Genomic DNA, 21,274 nt, shown 5'->3' with positions numbered 1-21,274 from the left:
GATCGATCTAAACTTTAGCCGAGTCGAATCTACAAGACTGAATATCAATATTCTGTATGAATCCATAACAATACTTCTGATGTCTGATATGGCACAAACCTGCTTTACTGATATTATAGAGCTATCATAAATAAATATATTTTTCAGTATTTTAACTTTTTCATTCAATATATATCTTTATCTATATTTAATGTACCAGTGGAGCCACTAGTTCAACGAACTGCTACTGTTGCCTTTATAGTTTATTTTAAAATCTACTTAAAATTGGGCGTTTTATAAATCGGTCGGTGAGATTTTTAATGTTTTTGAACAAAGCCTCTTCTGCTCTCCAAAGCTGCGTTTATTTGATCAAAAATACAGTTAAAAATAGTGAAATATTATTATAATGTAAATCATCTGTTTTCTATGTGAATATACAGTAAAGTGTAATTTATTCCTGTGATCAAAGCTGAATGTTCAGCATCATTACTCCAGTCTTCAGTGTCACATGATCCTTCACAAATCACTCTAATATGAGGATTTGATGCTCAAGAAACATTTATGATTATTATCAGTGTTGAAAACAGTTCATATCTTTGTGGAAACTGATCATTTTATTTTTCAGGATTCTTTGATGAATAGAAAGTTCAAAAGAACTGCATTTATTTGAAATATAATATTTTGTAACATTATAAAAGATGTTAAGATAACACTTTAGTTTAGTGTTCAATTCTCACTATTAACCAGTTGCGTGTTATCATGCATATTACTAGGATATTGGCTGTTTATTAGTACTTATAAAGCACATATTAATGCCGTATTCTGCATGACCTTATTCTAAATCCCTCAATCCTACAATACCTAAACTTAACAACTACATACTATTAATAAGCAGTAATTAAGAGTTTATTGAGGCAAAAATCATAGTTAACAGTGAATATGTTCCCCATACTAAATATTTTATGATAAAATTAAAAATCAAAATCCTTGATGATTAAAAGTATTATTTTATTATTTTTTAAAATCTTACCGACCACCATATATATATATAGACAGACAGCAGAATGATCAGTAATGTTTAAAGACGTCGTTCCCTCTTGTTAAACACACACACTGATTCTCCCAGTCATGCACAGCCTGAAGGTCAGAGGTCGCGACCTGCACTTCAGCGACTGTGATTTCTGCAGGATTTTCAGCCACACAAGCAGTAAATTCTGCAATAAACGAGAGGTTGCGAGCGCAGACGTAGGAGCCGGCCGAAAAAACAATGGACATTACAAGCGACAACACGACGGGTCTGAGGCAGAAGAATGGCGGGATTGTGTGTTTGTGGGCGGCTCTCGTGACACACTCCACATTGTGTGTGTCAAACAATCAGCCTTCTCTATCAGCCCCAAACACACTCACACACTCACACATGTGCTGAGCGCTTGAGACTGAACCCTGCAAGACTGAGAACACACACACTTAAAGGGATACTTCAGGATTTAGCATTAAGCTTTGTATTAGTAGAAAACCTGTAGTATTTTCGAATTACCGTGCTTTCCACCCTCATATCCCCCTGAGACGAGAGATTTATGTATTTTTTGTCTGGAAAAAATCCTCAGATGACGCAAAAATCGTCATATTGCGTCATCTGAGGATTTTCTGTCCTGAGGCTAAAGACTACAGCCAGTAGGAGGAGCTGTCCCGCATGTTTTCAGCCCGCCCATAGGGGGTGGGATCTCACTCACAGAATGTACACATAGTCAGCCGTCTTTCTCTGGAAGCTAAGCTAGCAAGCTCTTGTTCTGTGGAGAAAGCTGAATAGTAGGAGAAAGCTGAGTAAGTAGGGGTTACCATCCTCCTTTCCCCTGACTTGTCCAGCGGGCGAGATCGTTCAAAATGTCCGGGATTCGGCTTTTGCTTTCTGCGGTCGCCATTCATTGTTTACATGCACACCTCTTGTTTCAATCTAACTGAATTCATTCCGATCGGTGAATCTGAATGTAGTGTTTACATGAACGCTAAACAAGTGATCGGTTGATGTGTTTTCTAGACTTTTCTCAGTCTAGAAAGCTCCAAATTAAAAAATTTCTTCACATTTCTTCTACATAAATGACCTATTTTAAATACACATTCATCTTTCCAGAGGTGAAGTATCCCTTTAAAATGATCATTCTCACAAAAACACTCATTTACACTAATTTACACTCATTTACACTCATTCACACTCATTCACACTAATTTACACTAATTTACTCTCATTCACACTCATTTACACTCATTCACACTCATTCACACTCATTTACACTCATTCACACTCATTCACACTCATTTACACTCATTTACTCTCATTCACACTCATTCACACTCATGTACACTCATTTACACTCATTTACACTCATTCACACTCATTTACACTCACTCATTCACACTCATTCACACTCATTCACACTCGTGTACACTCATTTACTCTCATTCACACTCATTCACGCTCATTCACGCTCATTTACTCTCATTCACACTCATTTACTCTCATTCACACTCATTTACTCTCATTTACTCTCATTCACACTCATTTACTCTCATTCACACTCATTCACACTCATTTACACTCATTCACACTCATTCACACTCATTTACACTCATTTACTCTCATTCACACTCATTTACACTCATTCACACTCATTTACTCTCATTTACTCTCATTCACACTCATTTACACTCATTCACACTCATTTACTCTCATTTACTCTCATTCACACTCATTTACTCTCATTCACACTCATTCACACTCATTTACACTCATTCACACTCATTCACACTCATTTACACTCATTCACACTCATTCACACTCATTTACACTCATTTACTCTCATTCACACTCATTTACACTCATTCACACTCATTCACACTCATTCACACTCATTTACACTCATTTACTCTCATTCACACTCATTCACACTCATTCACACTCGTGTACACTCATTTACTCTCATTCACACTCATTCACACTCATTTACACTCATTCACACTCATTCACACTCATTTACACTCATTTACTCTCATTCACACTCATTTACACTCATTCACACTCATTTACACTCATTCACACTCATTCACACTCATTTACACTCATTTACTCTCATTCACACTCATTCACACTCGTGTACACTCATTTACACTCACTCATTCACACTCATTCACACTCATTCACACTCGTGTACACTCATTTACTCTCATTCACACTCATTCACACTCATTTACTCTCATTCACACTCATTTACTCTCATTTACTCTCATTCACACTCATTTACTCTCATTCACACTCATTTACTCTCATTCACACTCATTCACTCTCATTCACACTCATTCACGCTCATTCACGCTCATTTACACTCATTCTCACTCATTCACGCTCATTCACGCTCATTCACGCTCATTTACTCTCATTCACACTCATTCACACTCATTTACACTCATTTACACTCATTTACTCTCATTCACACTCATTTACACTCATTCACACTCATTCACACTCATTTACACTCATTCACACTCATTTACTCTCATTTACTCTCATTCACACTCATTTACTCTCATTCACACTCATTTACTCTCATTCACACTCATTCACTCTCATTCACACTCATTCACGCTCATTTACTCTCATTCACACTCATTTACTCTCATTCACACTCATTCACGCTCATTCACGCTCATTCACGCTCATTTACTCTCATTCACACTCATTTACTCTCATTCACACTCATTTACTCTCATTTACTCTCATTTACTCTCATTCACACTCATTTACACTCACTCATTCACACTCATTCACTCTCATTCACACTCATTCACACTCATTTACTCTCATTTACACTCATTTACTCTCATTCACACTCATTCACACTCATTTACTCTCATTCACACTCATTTACACTCATTTACACTCATTTACTCTCATTTACACTCATTTACTCTCATTCACACTCATTTACTCTCATTCACACTCATTTACACTCATTTACTCTCATATACACTCATTTACACTCATTTACTCTCATTTACACTCATTTACTCTCATTCACACTCATTTACTCTCATTCACACTCATTTACACTCATTTACTCTCATATACACTCATTTACACTCATTTACTCTCATTCACACTCATTTACACTCATTTACACTCATTTACTCTCATTTACACTCATTTACTCTCATTCACACTCATTTACTCTCATTCACACTCATTTACACTCATTTACTCTCATATACACTCATTTACACTCATTTACTCTCATTCACACTCATTTACACTCATTTACACTCATTTACTCTCATTTACACTCATTTACACTCATTTACTCTCATTCACACTCATTTACACTCATTTACACTCATTTACTCTCATTTACACTCATTTACACTCATTCACACTCATTTACTCTCATTTACACTCATTTACTCTCATTCACACTCATTTACTCTCATTCACACTCATTTACACTCATTTACTCTCATATACACTCATTTACACTCATTTACTCTCATTCACACTCATTTACACTCATTTACACTCATTTACTCTCATTTACACTCATTTACTCTCATTCACACTCATTTACTCTCATTCACACTCATTTACACTCATTTACTCTCATATACACTCATTTACACTCATTTACTCTCATTCACACTCATTTACACTCATTTACACTCATTTACTCTCATTTACACTCATTTACACTCATTTACACTCATTTACTCTCATTCACACTCATTTACACTCATTTACACTCATTTACTCTCATTTACACTCATTTACACTCATTTACTCTCATTTACACTCATTTACACTCATTCACACTCATTTACACTCATTCATTACACAATATTTCGGTGACACTTCAGAATAACGGTCCGTCATTAATAAGTAACTGTGCAGGAAGTAATTCAGGACTAATGAGTAGTAGTAGATTAGATACTACAGTTAACTAATATAGAAACAATCTTAACTAATCAGTGAGTAATATTGCATTTAAGAGACAGTTTCTTATTACGTAATCAATAATTACTTGTGAGACTGGCCTCATTAATACCTATATTAACTAACTGACACATTATAAAGAACATCATTGTGTGTGTGAGATGATCAGTCATCATTTTTACTCTGAATATAGTCATAAATGCATCATTAATTACTCAAGAGTTACTCATTAAGCAGGATCTACTAGAGATGTTGAGAGTAACTGCTAATGTCTCAGACACGTTAATGTTGTGATTAGTAATTAATTAGTAATTCTATATAATTGTCTATTAGTTCTTAATGATGCCAATCTCATTAAGTAATTATTGATGAACTAATAAGGAACTACAGTATCTTAGTTCTAAACGCAATATTACTCATGATTAGTTAAGCTTGTTTCCATTAGTTAATGGTAGAAGCTGAAGTGTAGATCTACTCTGCAGAGTCACTTACTGACGGACGTTATTCTGAAGTGATACCAATACTTCACTGAAAGGCCACACTGACACTGACATGTGTGTTTAGCGGAACAGCTCTGGACTGAATGACGACTGAACTCACTGTTCGGTGAGAAAGTGAGTGTGTGTGTGTGTGTGTGTGTGTGTGTGCGAGTGTGCGAGTGTGTGTGTCATAGATTTGGACGTACCCTTCCTCCTGCGCCGCTAGTGGGATCTGTGAGAGCTTCGACAGACTCTTGGCGTATTCCTCCTCAATCCTGATCCTGTCCACAGACACACACACACACACACACACACACACACACACACACACACACACACACACACATTAAGCATGAGCGCAGATGTAGAATCCTGACATTCACACACGAAGGTCATTTCCTTCCCAGACTCGGAGTAAAACTTTTCTCCGCAGGGATGACGACACGTACCGTGAGCCTTACACACATTACTGTTACTGTACTTACACACACACACACACACACACACACACACACACACACACACACACACACACACACACACTACTGTTGTCATTCAATCCAAACATCACACGAAGAGCCGTAACATTAAAAACTAAAGGTAACACTTTACAGTAAAGTTCATCAGTTAACATGAACTAATAATGAACAATACTTCTACAGCATTTATTAATCTTAGTTAATATTAATTTCAACATTTACTAATACATTATTAAAATCAAAGGTTGTATTAGTGAACATTAGTTAATGCACTGTGAACTAACATGAACAAACAACGAACAGCTGGATTATTATTAACTAACATTAACAAAGGTTAATAAATACTGTAACAAATGTATTGCACATGTTAGTTCATGTAAATTAATACATCAACTAATGTAAACTAATGAACCTTATTCTAAAGTGTTACCAAACTAAAGCATATCAAAAACTAAAGTTAATGTGACAGCGAGAGAGAAATAATCAAACGCAATTATTAATTTTTCTGCTTTCTAAAAAGACCCTGTTAATGAAATACAGGAAATGAGTGACAGGAAGTTGCGTTCGCTGCGTTGTTATGTACAGTTTGTGTTTTTAGTGACAGAAACAAGGCAAGAGGACAAACAGCTGTCACATCAAGATATTATGTAACATCACCAACAATTTTGCAATAGTTACCATGACCGCGGGTTTGTTGTAACATCTCAGTGACCACAATCATATTTACATCAGTGTAACTTTATGCACAACTTTATTTCCATTAAACATACAGTATCCTTTATCCCAGTTACACACTCCCAGTCACACCTTTAGGATCGGAGAGATTTTTAATGTTAAAATAAGTCTCTTCTGCTCTCCAAAGCTGCATTTATTTGTTTAAAAATACAGTAAAAATGTTTAAATATTATTATAATGTTTTCTATGTGAATATACAGTAAAGTGTAATTTATTCCTGTGATCAAAGCTGAATGTTCAGCATCATTACTCCAGTCTTCAGTGTCACATGATCCTTCACAAATCACTCTAATATGAGGATTTGATGCTCAAGAAACATTTATGATTATTATCAGTGTTGAAAACAGTTATTTACATTTTTATTTCACAATTCTTTGATAAATAGAAAGTTCAAAAGAACAGCATTTATCTGGAATAGAATCTTTAGTAACATTAAACACTACCGTTCAAAAGTTTGGGGTCATTAAGATTTTTTTATTTTTTTATTGGGGGAAATAAATAAGAGATTCAATAATTTTATTCATCAAGGATTAATTAAAGTGATCAAAAGTTACAGTAAAGACATTTATAATATTACAAAAGATTCTGTTTCAAATAAATGCTGTTCTTTTGAACTTTCTATTCATCAAAGAATCCTGAAAAAAACATTGATAATAACTAATGTTTCTTGATCATCTAATCCTCATATTAGAGTGATTTGTGAAGGATCATGTGACACTGAAGACTGGAGTAATGATGCTGAACATTCAGCTTTGATCACAGGAATAAATTACACTTTACTGTATATTCACATAGAAAACAGATTATTTTTTTTTTGTATTTTTAATCAAATAAATGCAGTCTTGGTGAGCAGAAAAACATTACAAATCTTACCGATGCAAAACTTTTGAACGGCAGTGTGCGTGTAGAAGGACAAGCGTTTGGTCTGTAAGACGGCGGTCTGAAGTTTACCTCTCCCGCACGAACTCCGCCATCTCTCTCTGCATCGTCTTTCCCTTCAGCTGCTTCTGCAGCAACACCTCGAAGCCCGAGACGCCGGCGCTGCCCTGCGCGTCCTTCCTGTCCGCCTGGATACACACACCAACACACACGTCAACACACGTCAACACACACCAACACACACGTCAACACACACCAACACACACACTTCTGCAGCAACACCTCGAAGCCCGAGACGCCGGCGCTGCCCTGCGCGTCCTTCCTGTCCGCCTGGATACACACACCAACACACACGTCAACACACACCAACACACACGTCAACACACACCAAGAACACACCAACACACGCCAAAAACACACCAACACACACGTCAACACACACGTCAACACATGCCAAACACACACGTCAACACACACCAACACACACGTCAACACACACGCCAACACACACGTCAACACACACACCAACACACCAACACACACGCCAACACACACGCCAACACACACGTCAACACACACGCCAACACACACGTCAACACACACCAACACACACGTCAACACACACGCCAACACACACGTCAACACACACACCAACACACCAACACACACGTCAACACACACGCCAACACACACGTCAACACACACACTTCTGCAGCAACACCTCGAAGCCCGAGACGCCGGCGCTGCCCTGCGCGTCCATCCTGTCCGCCTGGATACACACACCAACACACACGTCAACACACACCAACACACACGTCAACACACACCAAACACACACCAACACACACGTCAACACACACCAAGAACACACCAACACACGCCAAAAACACACCAACACACACGTCAACACATGCCAAACACACCAAACACACACCAACACACACGTCAACACACGCCAAACACACACGTCAACACACGCCAAACACACGTCAAACACACACGTCAACACACACCAAACACATACCAACACACACGTCAAAACACGCCAAACACACACGTCAACACACACCAAACACACACCAACACACACGTCAACACACGCCAAACACACACGTCAACACACGCCAAACACACGTCAAACACACACGTCAACACACACCAACCCACACGTCAAAACACGCCAAACACACACGCCAAACACACACGTCAACACGCCAAACACACGCCAAACACACACGTCAACACACGCCAAACACACACGTCAACACACGGCAAACACACACCAACACGCATGTCAAAACACGCCAAACACACACGTCAACACACGGCAAACACACGTCAAACACACACGTCAACACACACCAAACACACACCAACACACACGTCAACACACGCCAAACACACACGTCAACACACGCCAAACACATGCCAAACACACGCCAAACACACGCCAAACACACACGTCAACACACACCAAACACACACGTCAACACACACCAAACACACGTCAACACACACGCCAAACACACACCAACACACACGTCAACACACACCAAACACACACGTCAACACACGCCAAACACACGTCAAACACACACGTCAACACACACCAAACACACGTCAAACACACACGTCAACATACGCCAAACACACGTCAAACACACACGTCAACACACACCAAACACACGCCAAACACACACGTCAACACACACGCCCAAACACACACGTCAACACGCCAAACACACGTCAAACACACACCAAACACACACCAAACACACACCAACACACACGTCAACACACGCCAAACACACACGTCAACACACGCCAAACACACGTCAACACACACCAAACACACACGTCAAACACACGCCAAACACACACGTCAACACACGCCAAACACACGTCAAACACACACGTCAACACACACCAAACACACACGCCAAACACACGTCAACACACACCAACACACACGTCAAACACATGCCAAACACACACGTCAACACACGCCAAACACACACGTCAACACACACCAAACACACGTCAAACACACACCAAACACACGCCAAACACACGTCAAACACACGCGAGGATTGGTGTGCACCGGAGCGTGAGAAGGTGTCAGGTTTGTTGGGAACAAGGATTTAGTTGGACGTCCACAAGCCAGAGCAGATGTTTTGTGAAATTCATGCTGTTAAATGGTATAAAAATGTGTCATTTGCACTGTGAGTGTTTGTGTTTGTGAGGCTTTTTGAAACTATGCAACCAAATCTTTGTGGTTTTACAGAGACATTCTTACCCAAAAATAATCACAGTAGCTCCACTCGTCTGGTTTGAGCAGCTGCTGTTCAGACATGTGCAGAGGAAGAGGGAACGTCACGCAGTTTATCTGCCGAGACGAGAGACAGAGATCATCAGGGACAGAAACTGACACAAAGCTTTAGGAGAACATGCTCTGAACTAACAGATCACAGTCAGAAATGCATCAGTCTCCGGTAAATGAAGACCATTAGCTTAAGTCCAGTGTAATGAGCATCATTAACAGCTCATATGGACAAATAAACAAGGGAACAGTCAGCAATTCTAACCCACAAACACTATCATCCATGCCCAAATGGAAATTACACCACCATTAGTTCAGGCACATGAATTAGATTATTCTGTTTGTGTATTTCAGACAGTCAGTTTGTGTATTAGATGTTACATTGTTACGCCAGTAGGTGGCGACAAATGAGTGAGTCATTGAATCATTTATTCAACTAATTAGTTGAACAACCCTGATTCATTCAAGAACGAAACAGGTGATTGACTTTGTGAGTGAGTCATTGAATCATTTATTCAACCAATTCGTTCAACAACACTGATTCATTCAGGAACGAAACAGGTGACTGACTTTGTGAGTGAGTCATTGAATCATTTATTCAACTAATTAGTTGAACAACCCTGATTCATTCAAGAACGAAACAGGTGATTGACTTTGTGAGTGAGTCATTGAATCATTTATTCAACCAATTCGTTCAACAACACTGATTCATTCAGGAACGAAACAGGTGATTGACTTTGTGAGTGAGTCATTGAGTCATTTATTCAACCAATTCGTTCAACAACACTGATTCATTCAGGAACGAAACAGGTGACTGACTTTGTGAGTGAGTCATTGAATCATTTATTCAACTAATTAGTTGAACAACCCTGATTCATTCAAGAACGAAACAGGTGATTGACTTTGTGAGTGAGTCATTGAATCATTTATTCAACCAATTCGTTCAACAACACTGATTAATTCAGGAACGAAACAGGTGACTGACTTTGTGAGTGAGTCATTGAATCATTTATTCAACTAATTAGTTGAACAACACTGATTCATTCAGGAACGAAACAGGTGACTGACTTTGTGAGTGAGTCATTGAATCATTTATTCAACTAATTAGTTGAACAACCCTGATTCATTCAAGAACGAAATAGGTGATTGACTTTTTGAGTGAGTCATTGAGTCATTCATTCAACCAATTCGTTCAACAACACTGATTCATTCAGGAACGAAACAGGTGACTGACTTTGTGAGTGAGTCATTGAATCATTCATTCAACCAAATAATTGAACAACACTGATTAATTCGGGAACGAAACAGGTGACTGACTTTGTGAGTGAGTCATTGAGTCATTTATTCAACCAATTCATTCAACAACACTGATTCATTCAGGAACGAAACAGGTGACTGACTTTGTGAGTGAGTCATTGAATCATTCATTCAACCAAATAATTGAACAACACTGATTAATTCGGGAACGAAACAGGTGACTGACTTTGTGAGTGAGTCATTGAATCATTTATTCAACTAATTAGTTGAACAACCCTGATTCATTCAAGAACAAAACAGGTGATTGACTTTGTGAGTGAGTCATTGAGTCATTCATTCAACCAATTCGTTCAACAACACTGATTCATTCAGGAACGAAACAGGTGACTGACTTTGTGAGTGAGTCATTGAATCATTTATTCAACTAATTAGTTGAACAACCCTGATTCATTCAAGAACGAAACAGGTGATTGACTTTGTGAGTGAGTCATTGAATCATTTATTCAACCAATTCGTTCAACAACACTGATTCATTCAGGAACGAAACAGGTGATTGACTTTTTGAGTGAGTCATTGAGTCATTCATTCAACCAATTCGTTCAACAACACTGATTCATTCAGGAATGAAACAGGTGACTGACTTTGTGAGTGAGTCATTGAGTCATTTATTCAACCAATTCATTCAACAACACTGATTCATTCAGGAACGAAACAGGTGACTGACTTTGTGATTGAGTCATTGAATCATTTATTCAACTAATTCGTTCAACAACACTGATTCATTAAGGAACGATACACTGAAACTGTGTGCTGCTCGGAGACATCCATGATTCTGCTGTGGATTCGTTATGAAAAGCACCTGATATTGCGACTGAAATGTAAGTTTCGCAATATTAACTTGATTATTTACATGCTGTATCACACTCTCAATCATGGACTTGATTTGATCTGTTTTTTATGGATGTTTTTCAGAAGTGGAAAAACTTATTTTTACAGGCATATTTTTGTCATACCATAATTTATTTTGATAAAAGGTTAAAAGCTGGTCATGTGATGTCAACATGGTTGTATTACATGCACATGCATTCATGCACGTTTAAGAGTTAAAGCTATTAACTGCTTGTAATTATAATGAAGTGTCATGTGCGATCTGTGCCTGTACTGTCACTGTAACACTGAATAACTGTTCAAGCGATAGTGTTTCAGAGAAACAGCTGTTTAGCAAGTACACTGGAGCACAACCAGCTGTGGATGGACTTTAAACAAAGAAGTAGTATACAAAAACCTACTGACCATCTCATTCTTCACGCTTATGAAGGTTTAGACCAGTTTATTGCTCTTTGAATGGCACATACAGTGTTTGCAACATGTGTTTGGACTCTTAAACCACACATATCGTATTCGTAGGCCTATAACTATCTGACGGACCGTTTACGCAAAACCGTTTTCATCAAGAAATGTAAAACTTTTGGACGGTCATTTACAATGAAAACACTATCTTCTGAAAACGGGACCGCTTATCGTCTCTGTGTAAATGTCAAAAACATGAATTTGTGAAAATGCTGACGTCATGTGCGTGTGTGTCACGTGTTCACAATATTTCTTTACACAGTGACATCGCCATCTACTGGCCTGTCAGCAGAATACAGCGATTATTGTCGTTTTAATGGATCCGTGTGAACGAGGACATTAACATTTTGTAAATGTACTCTAAATATCATTACCTGAAATCAAATAATTTTAACCATCCCCTGTGATATGTTCAGTCCCTGCAGACGGAGAAGATAAACCCTGCTCTTCTCTATCAGCGTTTTCCATCTGTGTTTTTCCCAAAGTATAGCCATATTTCATCGAAGCGAGTCTGACGCTGCCAACCGCTAGAGGAATTTCTCTTGCTGACGTGTGCATTGCTGGAGAATGAAAATTTCCCTTTGGTTGTCAGCAATGTGCTCATACCAACACCCCCCATGTTGCCTAATATTTTCACGTTTCGCCGAATGAGGAAATGCACAGAACTGGCCTCACATTGCAACCATTGTCTCACTTCTGGTTTATCTGATTTTTCTGGATAAACACAAGAAGTATGTGCATTGACTGGTTGCACAATGATCTTAAGTTCTTCAGGATCCTCACACTGATCCTCCTGAGACAGAGAGAGAGAGCAAGTCTTCAGCATGTGTGTGCATCGGTTCTCATGAAGATAATACCGTCTGAAACACAGGACTGAGTCATTGATGGCATGATGGGAACCACATAAATCTGCTCTCTATGTCAGCAAACATCCAAGTTATGTGAAAGGAAGTTCTCTCGATGGCAACGTGTGTGCTTAAATGAGGATCTCACATTTCTGAGGACCTGATGCCAACCCTAGGGCCTTACTAGTTCCTCTCTCAGCTTTCACTATACACTTTACTATGAGGATGAGTGAAAGAGAAAGACAGCTGTCGTCTGAGAGTGTAAACGGCACCGTCATCATAATCTTCCAGCAGTTACTCTCAAAACAACAGATTTTTACCACTTCTGTTTCTTCATTATAATAAGCCAATGTAACACACAGTTCTTCAACATTTTACTTCATTTCATTGCATGCAGTCGGTTCATTTTTTTTTTTTTAATTGCACTTCACTTTAGGACTGTGAAACGATTAATCGCATCCAAAATAAAAGTTTGTGTTTACATAATATATGTGTGTGTACTGTGTAGAATTCTTTTGTATATATAAATGCATCTATATTTTAGAAATATGTGCATGTATATATATTTACATACAATTTATATTATATATAAATATGCATATTTTATATATAAATATGCATATTTTATATATAAATAACACATTCTTCTTAAATATATACATGCATGTGTAATTATGCACAGCACACACACATATATTATGTGATTAATCGTTTCACAGCTCTGCTTAACCTTTGACTAGTAAATAATTACCGTTAGCCATAAACAGACTGACTGAACTTCATTCATACTCTTTTCTTTCATTTCTTTACTTTTTATTGCATGCCAGAAAACAATATAGCAGGGGTGTGCGATATGTTTCGTCTACGATAATCTCATGGCATTATTAATGCACGTTTAATTGCAGTGTAAATGCTGCTTTAGATGCAGCTTCTGTGCCACTTCAGGATTTGGTTGATACTGATTTCATTTGATTGACAGCCCTTTAGTCTTATTATTGAATTTTATATTAAAATATGATTCATTTTGATACATTATACATTTTCTGTCAATATTGCACACCGCTAATCACTAGCCATTGCTTTTGTACAGTGTCGCCTTTTCATTCTCAGTCGCATCTATAACAAAATGAATTGAAATTCATATTAGACTATATATATATATATATCTTTTTTTGTGTGTGTGTGTGTGTGTGTGTGTGTGTGTGTGTGTTTGTGTGTGTGTGTGTGTGTGTGTGTGTGTGTGTGTGTGTGTGTGTGTGTGTGTGTGTGTGTGTGTGTGTCTGTGTGTGTGTGCGTGTGTGTACTTGTACAACTATCTTTGTGAGGACCAGTTTGAGTTTTAGACCATTGGAGTGAGAACTAAGAGAGTAAAGTGAGGACATTTTGGCCGGTCTCAGTTTCTGAGAGCCTCTAAAGGCCTGTTTGAGGGTCAACACTTGGTTTTAGGGATCAGGTTATAATGAGGTTAAGGGTCGGTTTAGGGTCAGGGGTCGGGTCAGGCAGTTAGTTGTGATGGGTAAGCGGCTAGAGATTGCATTGTGTCAATGAAGGTCCTCATAAAGATAGATGTACAAGAATGAGTGTGTGTGTGTGTGTGTCTGGTATGCTGGAAATCTTCTCTTCATCTTAAGCCTGTGTGAGAGGATCTGACGGTCGACACGGCTCACTTCATTCCTCTTTTGTCTGGAGAGGAATGTGTTGGTGAACGGCAGATGAAGGAGAGAAAGCTGACAGTAATCCAGAAGGCACTGGCTCAGGAGTCCAGATGATCTGCCTTGCTGTAAATCACCTCAGAAATACAGTGTGTGTGTGGAAATAATCACCTCTGCGTTCAGAAAATAAATATGATTACGTACGGCCGTTCGTGAGTTTCGTTAGCTGTTCTAAGTTGTCGTTTGTACCAGTTATTCTACACTTTTAACTAAAACTCAAATACTGAAATGATACACACTGAAAACTACATTTGGTGTAGACATCATTTTCTCTCAGAATGTGCTCATGAATTTCACAGTTAGAAGAAACGTCCAACTATTAAAAATAAGAAATTAAACGCTCCATGATCGATGTTTTGGCGTAAATGTTTTGAGAACATTATTAAAGACCAGATAACTCTGAACAAACCTATTAACGTATCTGAAGAACGTTAGTTCATAACTTGACAGAACGTTCTGAGATGTTCCTGTTCTCTTGGGTTGCAGTAAATGGAAGTAATTTTCGCAATCTAAGTTCAGCATTAGATCACAGGATTAAAGAGTCTTACAGCTGACGTTGCTGGAAGTCCTGATAACTCTCTGTGTGTGTGAAGATAAACGCGGCGGACAGTGACTCACGTCTGGAGGACACGATTTTGCAATAGTAAATCTCTCACAGTTTGTTCATTCAAGAACCGCTTTTCGACACATTTCTGACGGTGTTGAATCTTATGGACAAACTTGGTCATTCTCTGCAAACTGATCGATTGAGGATAATTATGCCTTGTAGTGTAACTCATTTCAGAATTATTCAAATCAAAAATTGCTCTTCAAAGTTACAAGCCTTTCCCCAGTGAACAGGGAACGTTCTCAAAGTTATGAACACTGACATTAATAGAGCGTTCACTCAGAGTTATCTCGTCTTTAATCATTTTCACAAAACGTTAGCACAAAAACATTATTTATACCAAAAACATTTTAGTTGGACGTTAGTCTAACATGTTTTTTTAAATATATATATATATATTACTGCTTGTTCCTTTTAAATGTTCTCTGAACATTCTGAAACATTCTCATGATGGAATGTTCCCTTAACATTTGTAAGAAAGAAAACGTTTTAAACATTTGAAAACTGGACATTTTAAATGTTCAGAGAATATCCAGAAATAAAATGTTATAACTTGAAGGAATATTTAACTTAAAAATTCATCATTTACTCTCCCTAAAGTTGTCTCAAACCTGTATGAGTTTCTTTTATTCTGCTGAACACAAAAGAAGATATGTTGAAGAGCGTCGGTAACCAGACAGTTGAGGATTTATTTTCCTACTGTGGAAGTCAATGGGGTCCAACGACCGTCTGGTTACCGACGTTCTTCAACATATCTTCTTTTGTGTTCAGCAGAAGAAAGAAACTCTTACAGGTTTGAAACAACTTTAGGGAGCGTAAATGATGACTTCTAATCCTTTACTGGGAACATACTTTTGTCAGCTGGGATTTTCCTTCTTCAAGGATAACGCAATGCATTTGTGAGTCAAGGTTAGGGTGAAGTCAAGCTCAGAAAACATCGTTCTGACATCATGAATCTGCGTATGTTACCATGGCAGCGTCTCTGTTGTGCTACTCTAATAAAGTCGGACCGGACACGGAAAGCCTCCTTCCTCATGCAGGATGATGTTTCAGTATCGATCTGTAATGTGCTCTCAGCTCAGTGTGTGTGTTTCACAATACAAACTATGATCATTTCAGAATAAGTTCCTCTTGCAGCATCTCTTCTCGTCTCTGATGACGTGGGCGGGGCTATAACCTGTCACTCACATGAGATCAGCCAATAGCAAACCACAACCATCCAATCAATTCCCCACGGACACAATCAAGCCCCGCCCACATTTGTTCTCGTTCCTGAAGCGATTCACTCGGATATACGGCACAATCATGAATCATGGCACCGTGGCTGTGTGGTCGTCAGCGTGAACACACACACACACACACACACATCTGTCTTCAGCACGTTTGTATTGTGTCGTACTTACAGTGACTGTGGATTCACACTCCTGCTTCCTGACGGGAGACGTCGAGCCAGGACTCTGAGAGAAGAGAGAAAACCGAGCGTCAGATCTGTGTGTGTCAGACATGATGTGTGTGTGTGTGAGTTGCTCTCATCATGAGGAGGAGGAGGAGGAGGAGGAGTATGTTCGTTCTCTTCTCTTTCACAGATGATATCTGCTGCATCTTTAGGAAATGCGTAGGTGAACTGTGCCATGGCAACATGTTTTCCCCAAACACTTGCAAAGCCAGACTATCACCATATGCACATTACAGCAGATTCTGTCCACTTAAACTGGACCAGAACAACTTATAGAGTGAACAACCTCAGCAATAACAGACAAAACGTTCAATCAGCACTGTACAGGTGGAGCTGGGGAAGGTGTGTAGAGTTTAACAGATTACTTTATAATCCCTCTACATAGTATTAATCATATGTTGAATCATCACTAAATCAATATGCATTCATTTTAACTAGTTCTATCATGACAACTCTTGTAAGATTTCTTAGCATGGTAATGGATATGATAATGCTAATGTATTTGGTCTTGGCGGAATAGATCTGGTATGTGTCTGCTGTTGATTATTGCTATTGATGATGATGATGATTATCGCTGCTGCTATTGCTTATATTATATGTGAGTGTGTCAGACCCAGAGCAGATCTGTACAGGTGGAGCTGGGGAGGGTGGAGGGTATTCTGTCATGATAATCTATAAATCTTCTTCCCGGGGGCGGGGTTTATGTAAATTCTAGGGTTGGTGATGTCACTAACCCTGGAGGAAGCTCGTGTAGTCTCTACCAGCCGTTTGTTGTAGTCCTTAAAAAGCGATTTCTTTAAAAGCAAATATCTCCCTTTGCTTTGAGCGCTGTAACTTTGCAGATGTTGTTTATGCTCACACAGCAACATTACACACTAACTAAAGTTAGAAAAGTCAAATCATAATCAACCGCCCCTTTAAGGATCCGTCAGCCTGCGCCACCTAGAGGTTCATGACAGAACTAGGCAAAATCAGCTTGAATCTCCACTGAATGTTGTTTTAATGCATGTGATAAAGATGAAGATTAGTTGAGGTATTTGTATTTGTATTCCAGAGGAATATGCTGGATGAGTAAAGGAGCGATCGTCCGTACCTGTTGATCTGTGCTGGCCTTCCGCACGACCGCGTGCGAGTGTTCGGTCTGATGCAACGGGCTGTCGTTCGGATGAAACCCATTCACTGCAGGAGGAACACGTGAGAGGGGTTTTACTCAGAGAGACGCACACAATGCCATTTAACAAAGCAAAGACAAAGCACATCAGAAGACTTTTTCACTGAATACAGTTTGTTTCTCATAAATCAGCTTTCAGGAAAGAATAATTCTCTCAGTAATGAACAAATATAAAGACATCATTGACGTCAACCCTGACACAGCATATTTAAATAAATAAAAAAGTGTAGGTAGCATATTATAATTATTCATTTTTTTATATTAATGACAAAAACACAAGTTTCAATGTGTTTGAATCACTAAAAAGAGCTGACTCAATAGCATAACTCGCTCAGGGATCAGGACACACTGGTTTCTATGTTTCCTCATAAGAGTCATCGTTCAGGATTTAGGCTGCACTGTTTGTGTATGTTAATAATCTTTTGTTTGGCTCATTTGAGGGAGTGTAGGATCTTTCTGAGTGATGGAGCTTGTAATGAGACCAGCTTTATGCTGAGATGAACATGTCTACTGTTTCCTTCCTCCATGTGCAATGACACTCATTCCTCTTGAGCCGGGTCATAATTTCATTTGCTTTATGGCGTGCCGTCCACAAGCTGGACACTATCATCCTGTCCATCTGTCACTGAGATGTGCTGGTAGACATTGTCAAATGCTGATGGCCGGTGCAAATCAAATCAAGAGTCCTGAACCCAGACCAGTTTGGCTCTCGGGACCGAGGCGCTCCATTAGGGGATCAGTGGATGGATCGGGGAGGAAAGCTACAGTGACCTGTAATGGGGTCCAAAACTCTGAGACCGCATTAACAGACTGAAATCTAAGAAAGTTAAAAAAAAATCGTATTTCTAGAAAATATGTCTTGTTTTTTTTGCCATGAAAGATAAAAAGTCGTATAAAATACATTGCACACTATACTACACTGCAAAAAATGCTTTCTTACTTAGTATTTTTGTTTTGTTTCCAGTCCAAATATCTAAAAATTCTTAAATCAAGAAGCGTTTACTAGAGAAGTAAAATTACATAAGAAATTCTATTTTGTTTTCAGATAAAAAGAAAGTAATTTAAGTAATTTTTGCTTAAAACAAGCAAAATTATCTGCCAATGGGGTAAGAAAAATAATCTTGGTTTCCATTTGAATTAAGATTATTTTTCTTACCCCATTGGCAGATAATTTTGCTTGTTTTAAGCTAAAATTACTTAAATTACTTTCTTTTTGTCTTAAAACAAAATAGAATTTCTTATGTCATTTTACTTCTCAAGTAAAAGCTTCTCGATTTAAGAATTTTTAGATATTTGGACTGGAAACAAAACAAAAATACTAAGTAAGAAAAGCATTTTTTGCAGTGTATAAATCTTTATTTAAGAAAATTAGTCTTCTTCAGTGAATGTTAGCTCATTTTGAGGTAGATTTTACCAGCTAAAAAGTTGTGCAAGTTTAATTAAATTGTTGTGCTAATTTTAATAATAATAACACTCCTAAAATTCTAATTTCAAGAATCTTAGTTATGAAAGGTCAATTATGATTTTTCTTTTGTTATACTGTAAAAAAAAAAAGCCTTCTTGAAACAAGCAAGATTCACTTAATCTAAGTAAAGTGTACTAAAGTTATTCATTTATTGGGTTGTTTTAAGAATTTTCATCTATTTTCAGGTTATTGTGCATCAAAAAAAAAAAAAAAAAAAAGCTGAATTTAAGGTTAAAAATCATTATTATTATATAATAGGTTAAATATAATTGTTTTTAGTGACCAGATTTAAGGTAAAATATACTAATGCAATTTTCACTAAACTGATTTTTTATTCAATTCTTATAAAAAGTAAAAACTGCACAGTTTTAAGCATTTTTGTCTAGTTTTAAGATCAAATAGCATTTTTTAGTGACTAGATATTTATGATAATTTCAAGAATTCTAATCAAGTCAGTTTTGCTTACCCAATTAGCAGATTATTGTGCTTGATTTGAGTGCACTTCACCTAGACTTAAGTGCATCTTGCTTGTTTCAAGAAGGGATTTGTTTGCAGTGTGGGACTAACTTAAACCTGGAAATACTACAAGTTTTAAGGTGAAAGAGGTCCAAATGCAGCTAGAATGGAACTGTCCTAAGATCTTTGCACAGCTGACTTAGATCAGGAGAGGCGTTTGATTGGCTGGTGATGAGGAGAGCATTCTCTGGCTAAAAACCCAACGAATCATTAATAATGTCCTCCAGACATTAGCAGATTGTGGAGTGTGTTTGCGGATGGGTTTGAGACCTGCAGGCAGAGAGTTCTTGTGTTTGACAGGTGTTCTCGGGGTTCCAGGTGTTCTCGGGGTTCCAGGTGTGCTGGATGGCCTCTCCCACGTCGTCTCTGAAAAACAAGAGCAAATCAAACCTGTTATTTCTTGTTTATTCCATCATGAGCTTCTTCTGTGGGACAGGTAATGCTCAAAAAGTGTAACAGTGCTGATAACTTGATACACAATGCTCTATCGGACACTGTTCAGTCCAAACTGGTCTCAGTAACGATCCACACACATCAACACTCAGAATACCCAACCGCATAGCACCATCCTAGCAACCAGCCAGAACACCCTAGCAACCATATAAGAACATCCTAGTAACCACCCAAAATACCCTAGCTACCACATAGCAACACCCTAGCAACCACCCAGAATACCCAACCGCATAGCACCTTCCTAGCAACCAGCCAGAAAACCCAACCGCATAGCACCATCCTAGCAACCAGCCAGAATACCCTAACAACCATATAAGAACATCCTAGCAACCACCCAAAATACCCTAGCTACCACATAGCAACACCCTAGCAACCACCCAGAATACCCAACCGCAAAGCACCATCCTAGCAACCAGCCAGAATACCCTAGCAACCATATAAGAACATCCTAGCAACCAGCCAGAATACCCTAGCTACCACATAGCAACACCCTAGCAACCACCCAGAATACCAACTGCATAGCAACATCCTAGTAACCACCCAGAATACCCAACCGCATAGCACCATCCTAGCAACCAGCCAGAATACCCTAGCAA

At 38.4% G+C, this 21,274-nt stretch overlaps 1 protein-coding gene across 1 annotated transcript in view; it reads right to left on the bottom strand.

Annotated features, from left to right (window-relative positions):
- gas7b (growth arrest-specific 7b) overlaps positions 1 to 21,274 on the bottom strand; it is a 45,374-nt gene that overhangs the window by 9,757 nt on the left and 14,343 nt on the right. The window contains exons 3-8 of the mRNA XM_084434846.1: positions 20,496 to 20,591; positions 18,167 to 18,252; positions 17,021 to 17,074; positions 9,823 to 9,912; positions 7,599 to 7,714; positions 5,640 to 5,714 (exon numbers count right to left, since the gene is read on the bottom strand). Coding sequence (XP_084290972.1) covers positions 5,640 to 5,714; positions 7,599 to 7,714; positions 9,823 to 9,912; positions 17,021 to 17,074; positions 18,167 to 18,252; positions 20,496 to 20,591 — 517 coding nt within the window. The remainder of the gene's footprint in view (positions 1 to 5,639; positions 5,715 to 7,598; positions 7,715 to 9,822; positions 9,913 to 17,020; positions 17,075 to 18,166; positions 18,253 to 20,495; positions 20,592 to 21,274) is intronic.

This window comes from Rutilus rutilus, assembly GCF_951802725.1.
Source record: "Rutilus rutilus genome assembly, chromosome: 16".
NCBI classification, from domain to species: domain Eukaryota; kingdom Metazoa; phylum Chordata; class Actinopteri; order Cypriniformes; family Leuciscidae; genus Rutilus; species Rutilus rutilus.
The sequence above is the reverse complement of the archived record's forward strand: the minus strand, read 5'-3'. Positions and strand labels throughout refer to the sequence as shown.